This window comes from Ovis aries, chromosome 11 (assembly GCF_016772045.2).
Source record: "Ovis aries strain OAR_USU_Benz2616 breed Rambouillet chromosome 11, ARS-UI_Ramb_v3.0, whole genome shotgun sequence".
NCBI classification, from domain to species: domain Eukaryota; kingdom Metazoa; phylum Chordata; class Mammalia; order Artiodactyla; family Bovidae; genus Ovis; species Ovis aries.
Genome location: NC_056064.1, coordinates 10,592,253 through 10,605,980, shown reverse-complemented (window position 1 = coordinate 10,605,980; position 13,728 = coordinate 10,592,253). Strand labels below are relative to the sequence as shown.

General features: G+C 38.7%; 1 protein-coding gene across 1 annotated transcript in view; it reads right to left on the bottom strand.

Moving 5' to 3' along the window:
* Positions 1–614: 614 nt before the first annotated feature.
* The window catches only part of LOC132657384 (uncharacterized), a 20,292-nt gene continuing 7,178 nt past the window's right edge, over positions 615–13,728 (bottom strand). The window contains exons 4-5 of the mRNA XM_060395084.1: positions 1,652–1,734; positions 615–927 (exon numbers count right to left, since the gene is read on the bottom strand). Coding sequence (XP_060251067.1) covers positions 1,697–1,734 — 38 coding nt within the window. The 3' untranslated portion in view covers positions 615–927; positions 1,652–1,696. The remainder of the gene's footprint in view (positions 928–1,651; positions 1,735–13,728) is intronic.

Here is a 13,728-nt window from a genome sequence, read left to right as displayed (position 1 = left end):
CTTTGGATGGAACACGGAAGCAAAGGCAGTCAATTGTAGAGACAGAAAGAAAATTGCTCAGAAAGGAGCAGAAGAGAGATAGAAAGTGAGCTTTCATGACTTTTATACTCTTGGCGCCAGTTTTTTCGGAGGTTGATCTGTATCTTTACTCTGCCTTCAGCATTATTTTTCTATCTGTTTCACCATTAGCTTTCAATAAAATCTTCGTTTACAACTAAAACCAGTTTAAGCTGGGTATTCTTTAACATGCAATGAAATAATCCTAGCAAATACAAAGGAAGACAAATGTATATAGAACGATTGTAGTTGGGTTTTGGGGGTTTTTCCTATTTTCCATTTGTATTCTAGCATGATGTTAAACGACTTTCAAAATTTTTATTGAAAAAAAATATTTCATTGAATCTGAAATTTGCCTGTTCATGATAGAGGCATTATTAGTTGCATACCAAGCATTCATTCCTCTACTTTTCCTGCTAAAAGAAAACTTACTCGTTCAGGTACTCACCCCTTTCTCCCAAGGAGCACACTAACTGAGGGAAAGATGATCCATCCTATGCCATGCATGGCATTTCCCTATCAGCTGTGTATTAAACCAATTACACTACAAGGAAAGATTTTTTAAATTAATTAATTATTTATTTATTTTTGGCTGCACTGGGTTTTTGCTGTTGCACGCAGGCTTTCTCTAGTTGCAATTGTTGTGGTGCAAGGACTTCTTGTTGCCATGGCTTCTCTTGTTGCGAGGCATGAGCTCTAGGCACACAGGCTCAGCAGTTGCAGCTCACGGGTTCTAGAGTACAGGCTCAGCAGTTGTGCCGTCCTGGCCCAGCTGCCCCATGGCATGTGGGATCCTCCTGGACCAGGGATCAAATCCACGTCCCCCACATTAGCAAGTGGACTCCCAAAAACGGGACCACCAAGGAAGTCCTGGGAAAGATTTTTATTCTATGGTTAGAGAAGTTTTTATGTCCTGTGGGACATAAACAAGGAAACTGCAGTTTTAGCTGTTGCTGGAAGCCATCTTCCTACTATGAAGAAAGTAACTGGAGAAGATTTAACCCCTTCTATTAAAGTTTTGTTTTTTTAACTTTAATAAAAATGTTTTTCATTTATAGAATACCTAGTTCCTTTAAAAATATGCTTGTTCTTTTTTCATAATGTCCCATTCTTGCTTTAAGGATTCTTTTCCTTTCAGATTTTGAATATTTTAAAGACACTTATATTTTGAGTAACACAATATAAACATACTTATATTTACTTTACCACTAGTGCCATCCTGAACGGCGCTAGTAGTAAAGAACACGTGTGCCAATGCAGGAGACAGAAGAGACTCAGTTTCAATCCCTGGGTCAGGAAGATCCTCTGGAGGAGGGCACTGCAACCCATTTCAATACTCTTGCCTGGAAGATCCCATGGACAGAGGAGGCTGGCAGGCTACAGTCCACAGGGTTGCAAAGAGTCAGACACAACGACTGACGTGACCTAGCACACATACATATACAGGAATGAAAATGGGAATTTATGATGGATTCATAGAAAGGTAAGCAGTACAGTTTGGCTAGAGATATTTGCTATCCCATGGATGAAAATCATTGGCATAACCTGGGAGCTTATTAGAAATGCTGAATTTTTGGCTCTACCCTAAACTTACCAAATCAGAAGATGCATTTTTAACAAGATCCCCTGGTGACTGGGGTTATTCATATAAATGTGAAAATTTCAGAAGCTCTGCTGCTGTAAAGGAAGAGAAAGCAATATAGTTAGGGAGGTCAATAAGACTCCTCTGTTATTTCAGATTTAAATTTTAGTCCTTTGTGGAAAATGAATATGACTACAATGACTACCTACGCTAAAGTCTAACCTACGCTAAAGTTCTAACAGTTAGAACTGGACATGGAACAACAGACTGGTTCCAAATAGGAAAAGGAGTACATCATAGGAAAAGGAGTACATCAAGGTTGTATCTTATCACCCTGTTTATTTAACTTATATGCAGAGCATATCATGCGAAATGCAGGCTGGATGAGTTACAAGCTGGAATCAAGATTGCCGGGAGAAATATCAACAACCTCAAATATACAGATGGTATCACTCTAGTGGCAGAAAATGAAGAACTAAAGAGCTTCTTGATGAGGGTGAAAGAGGAGAGTGAAAAAGCAGGCTAAAAACTCAATATTGAAAAAACTAAGATCATGGCATCCTGCCCATCACTTCATGGCAAATAGGGGAAAGGAGCAAGCATGATAGATTCCTCTTCTTGAGCTCTAAAGTCACTGCAGATGGTGACTGCAGGCATGAAATTAGATGACTGTTTCTTAGAAGGAAAGCTATGACAAACCCAGACAGTGCATTAAAAAGCAGAGACATCGCTTTACCAACAAAGGTCCGTAAAGTCAAGGCTATGGTCTTTCCAGTAGTCATGTATCGATGTGAGAAGTAGACCATTAAAAGGCAGAGTGCTAAAGAATTGATGCCTTCAAACTGTGGTTCTGGAAAAGACTCTTGAGAGTCTCTTGAATAGCAAGGGTATCAAACCAGTTAATCCTAAAGGAAATCAACCCTGAATATTCATTGGAAGGATTGATGCTAAAGCTTATGCTTCAGTACTTTGGCTACCTGATGTGAAGAGCCAACTCATTGGGAAAGATCCTGATGCTGGGAAAGATTGAAGGCAGAAGGAGAAGAGGGCAACAGAGGACGAGATGGTTGGATGGCATCACCGATTCAATGGACATGAACTTGGGCAGACTTCAGGAGATGGTGAGGGATAGGGAGGCCTGGTGTGCTGCCGTCCACGAGGTCACAGAGTCAGATATGACTTGGCAACTGAACAAGTTTGCATAATCTCTAGTATATGTTACTTAAAGACTCTAAAAAAACACTTATTTAATTTAAAAAGTACTTCCACATTTACAAAGCTTCCAGATGATTATTACTATATTATTATTACAATAATTATAACTGATGTAAACAAAAGCCAGTTATCAGAACTTTTTAGTGAAACAGATAAGTGGAAATTTGTTCACCCAAAAGAAAAAGGAGAAATAAACTGTGGGGCATCCATACAATGGACGTCATATTTAGCAAAAAAACAAAACAAAAACAAACTATTGATTCATATAATAGAATGAATGAATCTCAAAGAGTATGAATAATTGAAAAGTAAATGAATCTCAAAAACATGCTGAGTGAAAGAAGCCTTGTACAAGAGTATAAGGTTCTATAAGAACTAAATCTATGGTGAAAAAACAGTGATTGCTTTCAACATTGGTTAAGGACAGAAACTGACTAAGAGAGGGGGTTATGTTTTGGAGTTATGAAAACATTCTATATCTTGATAAAGGTTAAGATTACACAGGTAAATGTATATACGTCAAACTCACCAGAATGTATACTTAAGATTTGTGCATTTCACTTTACATTTTAAAATTGTAGAAAAATTGAACCCTAGTTAACAATACATAAGCTGAAGTCTTTAAAGGTGAAGCATACTGAGAATATATGCAATTTGCTTTGAAATGCACAAAATAATAAGATGATTTGATAGAAGATGGACTAGTTGGTTATGGCTAGGAATGGTTAGTTATATGATAACATGAATATACCAAAATGTTACCTACAGAATATAAACTGGGAGGTAGGAGGAGGGTATATGGGTACTTACTGTACTATTCTTTCAACTAATCTCTACACTTAAAATTTTTCATAATAAAATATTGGGGGAAAGAAAAAAGTTGCAGAAAAATTGTAATTTTGTGTTTTCAAGGACATATTTAAATGAATAGGTAAAGGTATGAAAGCTACACATAATTGCAGGAATTGTCAAGCTGATCTTAAAATTCACACAGAAATGAAAGGACACAAATCAGCCAAAACAGTCTTGAAAAAGAAGACGAAAGTTGGAGGACCAAAATTTCTGGATTTTAAAACATACCAGCCAGCTACAGCAATCATAACAGTGTGTTACTGGTATAAGAACAGACATACAGAAAATAGAATAGAATTAGAGCCAGAAATAAAGTCTTACACTTATGGACAACTGATTTTCAACAAAGATATCAAGAAAATTCAATGGGAAAGAGACAGTCTTTCAATAAAATGGATATCCACGTGCAAAAAATTAATTTAAACTCCTTTTCACACCATATATAAAAATTAACTCAAAAAGGATCACAGACCTCATGCAAGAGCTAAAGCTGTAAAACTCTCAGGAAAAAAACGGAAGTAAATTTTCATGAACCTTGGGAGTAGGTGATGGTTTCTAAGATATGACATTAAATAGTACAAGCAACTAAAGGAAAAAAAATTAATTGGGCTTTATCAAAATTAGAAAAAAGTTTAGATTTATTTTTAATTGAAGGGTAATTGCTTTACAATAAAATTAAAATGTTAATGCTTCAAAATATCATTAAGAAGGGACTTCCTTGGTGATCCATTGGTTAAGACTCTGTACATCCACTGCAGGGGGCATGGGTTCTATCCCTAGTCATGGAATTAAGATTCTACATCCCACATGCTGCAAGTGGTTCAGCCAAAAAAAATTTAAAAACATTAAGAAAGTGAAAGACAACCTACAGAATGAGAGAAAATATTTGCAAGTCATATATCTGATATGGAACTTTTATCCAGAATATACTAAATTCAGTAACAATTAAAAATTTCTAAATTCAATGACAAGAAGACAAAAAAAAACCAATTTTTAAAGAGTGTCTGAAAAGACGTTTCTGCAAAAGAGACATACAAATGGATAATAATGGATATGAAAAAATCTTCAACATCATTAGCCATCAGAGTAATGCAAATCAAAACCACAGTAAGATTCCACTTCACTTCCATTAAGATGGTTACAAACAAAGAGATAATAACAAGTGTTGGAAAGGATGTGAAGAAATTGGAACACTCATACACTGCTGGTGAGAATGTAAAACAGTACATCCACTTTGTAAAATAGTCTGGTAGTTCCTCAAAGAGTTAAACAGAATTACCATGTGACTAAATTCACTCTTATATATGTACTCAAGAAAAATGCAAATTTATGTCCAATATAAAAACTTCCATGAGAATGTTAATAGCATTATTTATTCCTAACAGTCAACAACTAGTAAACAATTCAAATGTCCATTGGATGGTGAATGGATAAACATGTTGGTATATCCATATGATGGAATATTACTGGGCAATAAACAGGAATGAAGTACTGATACAGGCTTCGACATGGATAAACCTTGAAAACATTGTTCCAAGTGAAAGAAGCTGTCACAAAAGATACATACTCTATGATTCCATTTATATGAACAGTCTATAATAGGCAAAAAGTTGGCTTAAAACTCAACATTCTGAAAACTAAGATCATGACATCTGGTCCCATCACTTCACGCCAAATAGATGGGGAAACAATGGAAACAGTGAGCGACTTTATTTTGGGGAGCTCCAAAATCACTGCAGATGGTGACTGCAGCCATGAAATTAAGAGACAATTGCTCCTTGGAAGAAAAGTTATAATCAACCTAGACAGCATATTAAAAAGCAGAGACATTACTTTGCCAACAAAAGTCCATCTAGTCAAAGCTATGGTTTTTCCAGTAGTCATGTATGGATGTGAGAGTTGGACCATAAAGAAAGCTGAGCACCAAAGAACTGATGCTTTTGAACTGTGGTGTTGGAGAAGACTCTTGAGAGTCCCTCGGACTGCAAGGAAATTCAACCGGTCAATCCTAAAGGAAATCAGTCCTGAATATTCATTGGAAGGACTGAAGCAGAAGCTGAAACTCCAACACTTTGGCCACCTGATGCGAAGAACTGACTCATTTGCAAAGATCCAGATGCTGGGAAAAGATTAAAGGCAAGAGAAGGGGACGACGACAGAGGATGAGATGGTTGGATGGCATCACCGACTCGATGGACAATGAATTTGAGTAAGCTCCAGGAGTTGGTGATGGACAGGGAAGCCTGGCATGCTGCAGCCCATGTGGTCACAAAGAATCGGACACGATTGAGCAACTAAAGTGAACTGAACTGATCATAGGCAAATCCACAGAGACAGAAGGTAGATTAGTGGTTGCTAGTGGAAGGGCAGATGGGGGAATGAGGAGGGACTATTAATGGGCATTGTGTTTTGTTTTGCAGTACACATATATTCTAAATTCATAATGATGATGGCTACTCTGTGACTACCCTAAAACCTACTGAAGTGTATACTTCAAAAGGGTAAACTGCAAGTTATGTGAATAATATCTCAGTAAAGCTACTATTCAAAAAACACACTTTGGGTTTGTTGTCTGGTACACAGAGATGACTTTCAGATTTCTGCTGGTAGCAAGGGGGTGGGGAAATTGCAAGTGCGGTAACTGCTGCTAAGGAAACACCAGCAGTTTCTAATTTTATGCTGTCCTATATTCTGCTGTAACTCTCATAGCTTTTGATAATGTTATACTTGAGGCCAAAACAGAAATGCCTTTTATATTTTATTATAACAACTAAGCTGGGAAATAAATTCACCAATTGCTTTTTTAAAAAGGAAATGAGCTAAAAACAACATAGATGTAAGTGTAGCTTAAATAAACTTTTGCTCAGTAAGATGAATGTGTTCACTGGGGAGGGAAAGTTTGGTAGTAAAAATAGTTTAAAGTGTTACATTATTTTAAAAAGCATTTTGTTTCATTTACTGTAAATGGTCAACATCATTTTAAACCAGATGGTAAATCTGTTGGATAGTAAAAAGAAATGACATCTTGCTTCCATTTTCCTATTTCTTCCAGTTCATTTCTTTACCACAAATCATTTTCCATTGTTGGAGGATATTAAATTTAAATCAAACTGAAAGGAAAAAAGAAGGTAGCTCTGTTCATAAATTCATGTTTCTTAGCACTGCTGCTTCCTATAGCCATTTTATGAAGAATATTTCAAATTGATCTATTCATTCTGGATGTGAACAAACTGAGAGTTTCTTGAGCAAACAGCTCTTTCAAGAAATATATTTACAAAATGAAAAATATATAATTATGATACATAAACATTTAAGTAAATTTTAATACTCTTCTATGAGAAAAGATCTAGAACTGCTATACATTGAAGGAAGGGTATTAAGTTTAATTTGTAAAGATAACTAAGATGCTTACCATGTTCTTAGACTAAAATGCTATACATGGCATGTGTATATATGTATGTGGACATACATGCATTTATGTATATAAATGTCTATGTATGTGTATAATGCTCACAATTATGTAAATAAATAGGTAAAAATTCCTTACAATAGCCTAGTATGATGTGAAAATGAAGAAAGAGCAAGGTTAAGCAATTTGTCCTGAATTTGTCCCTGAATTCAGGGAGTTTGGCACTACAGACCATGTTTTTGATAATTACTCTAGGGATTCCCTGGTGGCTTAGTGGGTAAAGAATTCACTTTCAATGATGCATCAGATCCAGGAGATGCAGGTTTGATTTCTGCGTCAGGAAGATGCCCTGGAGGAGGGTATGGCAACCCACGCCAGTTTTCTTGTCTGAAGAATCCCATGGATAGAGAAGCCTGAGAGGCTACAGTCTATGGTCGCAGAGTCAGACATGATTGAAGTGTCTGAGCATGCATGAAGAATGTGTATAGGAAAGCAAGAATAAGCTAGACAAGTAGGGGGAAAGAGCCGTAGAGGACCTAAAAACAGGTGACAAGAGGACAGCAAAGGTATCAGTTCAGTTCAGTCACTCAGTCGTGTCTGACTGCGACACCATGGGCTGCAGCACGCCAGGCTTCCCTGTCCTTCACCAACTCCCAGAGCTTGCTCAAACTCATGTTCATTGAGTCAGTGATGCCATCCAACCATCTCATCCTCTGCTGTCCCCTTCTCTTTCTGCCTTCAATCTTTCCCAGCATCAGGGTCTTTTCCAATGAGTCAGTTTTTCACATCAGGTGGCCAAAGTACTGGAATTTCAGCTTCAGCATCAGTCCTTCCAATGAATATTCTGAACTGATTTCCTTTAGGATTGACTGGCTGGATCTCCTTGCAGTCCAAGGGACTCTCAAGAGCCTTCTCCAACACCACAGTTCAAAAGCATCAGTTCTTTGGTGCTCAGCTTTCTTCATGGTCCAGCTCTCACATCCATACAAGACTAGTGGAAAAACCACAGCTTTAATTAGACAGACCTTTGTCGGCAAAGTAATGTCTCTGCTTTTTAATACACTGTCTAGGTCAGTCATAGCTTTTCAAGGAGCAAATGTCTTTTAATCTCATGGCTGCAGTCACCATCTGCAGTAATTTTGGAGCCAAGAAAATAAAGTCTCTCACTGTTTCCATATTTTCCTCATCTATTTGCCATGAAGTGATGGGACTGGATGGCATGATCTTCAGTTTTTGAATGTTGAGTTTTAAGTCAGCTTTTTCACTCTCCTCTTTCAGTTTCATCAAGAGGCTCTTTAGTTCCTCTCTGCTTTCTGCCATAAAGGTGGTTTTGTCATCAGCATATTTAAGGTTATTGATATTTCTCCTGGAAATCTTGATTGCATCTTGTGCTTCACCCAGCCAGGCATCTCACATGATGTACTCTGCATATAAGTTAAATAAGCAGGGTGACAATATACAGCCTTGATGTACTCCTTTTCCTATTTGGAACCAGTCTGTTGCCCCATGTTTGGTTCTAATTATTGCTTCTGGACCTGCATACAGATTTCTCAGAGGCAGGTAAGGTGGTCTGGTATTCCCATTGCTTGAAGAATTTTCCACAGTTTTTTGTGATCCACATAGTCCAAGGCTTTGCGTAGTCAATAAACCTGAAGCAGATGTTTTTCTGGAATTCTCGTGCTTTTTATATGATCCAATGGATGTTGGCAATTTGCTCTGGTTCCTCTGCCTTTTCTAAATCCAGCTTGAACATCTGGAAGTTCACGATTCACATAATGCTGAATCCCAGCTTAGAGAATATTGAGCATTATTTTGCTAGCGTGTGAGATGAGTGCAATTCTGTGGTAGTTTGAACATTCTTTGGCATTGCCTTTCTTTGGGATTGGGATGGAAACTAACCTTTTCCAGTCCTGTTGCCACAGCTGAGTTTTCCAAATTTCTGGCATATTGAGTGCAGCACTTTAACAGCATCATATTTTAAGATTTGAAATAGCTCAGCTGGAATTCCATCACCTCCACTAGCTTTGTTCATAGTGATGCTTCCTAAGGCCCACTTGACTTCACACTCCAGGATGTCTGGCTCTAGGTGAGTGATCACACATTGGTGGTTATATGGATCATTAAAATCTGTTTTGTATAGCTCTTCTGTGTATTCTTGCCACCTCTTCCTATTATTTTCTGCTTCTGTTAGGTCCATAGTGTTTCTGTCCTTTATTGTGCCCATCTTTGCATGAAATGTTCCCTCGGTATCTCTAATTTGCTTGATGAGATCTCTAGTCTTTCCCATTCTGTCGTTTTCCTCTATTTCTTTGCACTGATCACTGAGGAAGGCTTTCTTCTCTCTCCTTGCTATTCTTTGGAACTCTCCATTGAGATGGATATATCTTTCCTCTTCTTTGCCTTTTCTTCTCTTCTTTGCTCAGCTATTTGTAAGGCCTCCTCAGACAAACATTTTGCCTTTTTGCATTTCTTTTTCTTGGGGATGATTATGATTATCACCTCCTGTACGATGTTATGAACCTCCATCCACAGTTCTTCTGGCACTCTATCTATCAGATCTAATCCTTTGAATCTATTTTTCACTTCCACTGCATAATCATAAGGGATTTGATTTAGGTCATACCTGAATGGCCTAGTGCCTTTCCCTACTTTCTTCAATTTAAGTCTCAATTTTACAATAAGGAGTTCATGTTCTGAGCCACAGTTAGATTCCGGTCTTGTTTTTGCTGACTGTATAGAGTGTCTCCATCTTTGCCTGCAAAGAATATAATCAATCTAATTTCAGTATTTACCATCTGGTGATGTCCATGTGTAGAGTCATCTTGTGTTGTTGGAAGAGGGTGTTTGCTATGACCTGTGCATTTTCTTGGCAAAACTCTGTTAACCTTTGCCCTGCTTCATTTTGCACTCCAAGGCCAAATTTGCCTGATATTCCAGGTATCGCTTGACTTTCTACTTTTGTATTCCAGTTCCTTATAGATGAAAAGGACATCTTTTTTTGGTGTTAGTTCTAGAAGGTTTTGTAGGTCTCTACAGAACCACTCAACTTCAGCTTCTTCAGCATTAGTAGTTGGGGCATAGACTTAGATTACTGTGATATTGAATTGTTTGCCTTGGAAACGAACAGAGATCATTAAATTATTTTTTAGATGCACCCAAGTACTGCATTTCAGACTGTTTTGTTGACTATGAGGGCTACTCCATTTCTTCTAAAGAATTTTTGCCCACAGTCATAATGGTCATCTGAATTAAATTCACCCATTCTGGTCCATTTTAGTTCCTAAAATGTCAGTGTTCACTCTTACCATCTCCTGCTTGACCACTTACAATTTACCTTGAGTCATGGACCTAAAATTCCAAGTTCCTATGCAATATTGTTCTTTACAGCATTAGACTTTATTTCCATCACCAGTCACATCCACAACCAGGTGCTGTTTTTGCTTTGGCTCTGCCTCTTCATGGTTTCTGGAGTTATTTCTCCAGTAGCATATTGGGCACCTACTGACCTAGGGACTTCATCTTCAGTGTCATTATTTTTGCCTTTTCATACTGTTCATGGGGTTCTCAAGGCAAGCATATTGATAAGACTTTCTGGAATGCGAAGTCAAGTGGGCCTTAGGATGCATCACCATGAACAAAGCTAGTGGAGGTGATGGAATTCCACCTGAGCTATTTTAAATCCTAAAGATGATGCTGTTAATATGCCAGCAAATTTGGAAAACTCAGCAGTGGCCACAGGAATGGAAGAATTCTGAAGTTGTTTTTCATTCCCTTCTCCAGTGGACTATGTGTTGCCAGAACTCTGCACCATAGTCCATCCTGGGTGGCCCTACATGGCCTGGCTCATAGTTTCACTGAGTTAGGCAAGGCTGTGATCCATGTGACCAATTTGATAGTTTTCTGTGTTTGTAGTTTTCATTCTGTCTCCCCTCTGATGGATAATGATAAGAGGCTTGTGGAAGCTTCCTGACGGGAGGGAATCTGTCTTGCTCTGATGGACAGGGCCAAGCTCAGTAAATCTTTAATCCAATTTTCTCTTGATGGGTGGGGCTGTGTTCCCTCTCTGTAGTTTGGCCTCAGGCCAAACTGTGGTAGGGGTAATGGTGGTAACAGTGACCTCCTTCAGAAAGACTTATGCCAGCACACCCTGTGGCTCCCAGGACTGTTGTATTCAGCACCTCTAACCCCTCAGCAGGCCACTATCGACCCACGCCTCCACCTGAGACTCCTGAACACTCAGGCAAGTCTGGCTCAGTCTCTCGTGGGATCACTGCTCCCTTCTCTGGATCCTGTGCATACAAAGTTTTGTTTGTGCCTTCCAAGAGTCTGTTTCCCCAGTCCTGTGCAAGTGCTGTAATGTATCCCACTGCCCTCGAAGTCAAATTCCCTGGGAGCTCTCAGTCCCTTTGCCAGATCCCCAAGTTGGAGAATCTGTTGAGCAAAGGTATGGCACCACATAATTAACAGATACCTACTCTGTTCTAGGATGGTGAAATGATGATTGAGCATTTATTACTAAGGTTGTACCTATGCCTCTGTGGGCTGACTGTGTAGGTGTCCCCTTTTTACAAGCATTTTCTGAACCTGTAAGAATCATAAAGACGTAGCAACTTGCATATAAAAAATTACTAGAGAAGGGGAGAAACCAGCAGAATACAGTAATATGGAAGCCTAGGCAAGAAAGAATCACAGTGAGAACAATCCTTAGTGTAGAATGCTGCAAAAAACATCAAATAAGATTTGGTCTGAAAATGGTCCATTTACTCACTTATTAAATAAATATCTATTGGCTATTTAGCATATGCCAAGAACTATATTAGGCATGGGGATACAGTAATGCACAAAGCCAAAATAGTCCCTGCTGACATTGCATGTAATAGAGGAGACAGACATTAAATGCCTATTTTAAGAAATACATATTTAGAGATTCCAGTGCCAGCCAAGAAGGCATAGTCCAATAAAGCTTTTCCTAACTGCTAATTATAACTAAATACTCTGGATAAAATACAAAAAGCAACTACCTGAACAAGAAAATCAACACAAGCAATATTCAGGAAAAGAGTCCAAACTGGAGAAGGGGCCCATACAGGAGTTTCTCCTTTGTGTGTGTATGCATATGTGTGTGTTTGTTTTACTTGAGGATGAGTGCCCAAGTGAAGCTGTCACAGTGGCAGCACGGGCAACTAAAACTCCTAGAAAAATCCTGTCTTTGTAGACAGAGGACTAAGAAAACAGGTCCCTGGGGTTCAAAGAATTGTGGGAGAGAAATCCCCATTTTTTCCTCTCTGGTTTCCTCTTGCTGTGGCACAGGCAACTTCAATTCCTTAAGAAACCCCATCATTCTAGCTACAGAACAGGGCAGGAAGTTGAGGAGTATCCAAGAGAGAAGAGAACATGAAAAAGGGTTCTATTTCTGTGTATGAACCAGCATATGTCTAGGACTCATTTTCGAGGTACACTCCAGAGAAGCACAAGTAGCAAAGTCCCTGAGAACTGAACCATTTGATGCAAAGCACAAGTCTGAAATAAATCCCTGAGTAGCACAGAGGAAGGACAGAACTGTCCTGACACCGCAACCCATGGTGGAGGGGTTGGGGGAGGAAAGGACAAAACAGACCTTACAGTCTCAATCCAATGGATGACTGGGTGCTGAAAAAAACGAGAGAAGTCAATATGCTTCAGATGATTTTCATAGGACCTGGAGTATCACACACACACACACAAATTTCAAAATGTCCAGGGGGGTTCTTCTGCTAGGTATTGACATATTCTACTGGCTTCCCTGGTGGCTCAGATGGTAAAGAATCTAACTGCAATGTGGGAGACCTGGGTTCAATGTACCCCTCAAATATCTATAGTGATTCCCACAGAGGTGCCCCATACAGGCATCCCTTTAATAGATCAGGTTAACATTGCCCTTCATTGGCCACCATTCATAAGTTGGTAAAGACTAAAACATAGAGGCTTTTATAATCTTTCAATTCCTACCACTGCTAGAAAAACAGCATGCAATTCAGCCCATCCTGCTGCTTTGTTTTTACTCTCTTTGATCAGAGTAGTGGCCTTTGATCAGGGTGCTTATCTGTTTATATTACAACTGCCATCTATAAACCAAGCAGCTCTTTTTTTTTTCCCCCAGCCAGTGTTCAAATTTGTTTTAATGTTGTTTTAAATGTCACAAAATTTTTATCTCATTTTTCTCAGTTTGAATCTTGATATAAATAAGTCCTACAAATTGTAATTAGTAATACGTCTTTTTTATTAATTTATTTATTTTAATTGGAGGTTAATTACTTTACAATATTGTAGTGGTCTTTGCCATACATTGACATGAATCAGCCAACGGTATACATGTGTTCCCCATCCTGAACTCCCTTCCACCTCCCTACCCATCCTATCCCTCAGGGTCATCCCAGTGCACCAGCCCTGAGCACCCTGTCTCATGCATCGAGCCTGGACTGGCAATCTGTTTCACATGTGATAATCAGTTGAGAGCTGTTTATTAGGGTACTGTTCAAGTGATACCACAATCTGGCAGCTCTTCATATAGTTTCAAAGTCAGTCCTAGGGGAAAAGAGGTTCCCTGCTCTTGACTACATGATCCTTGCATTCC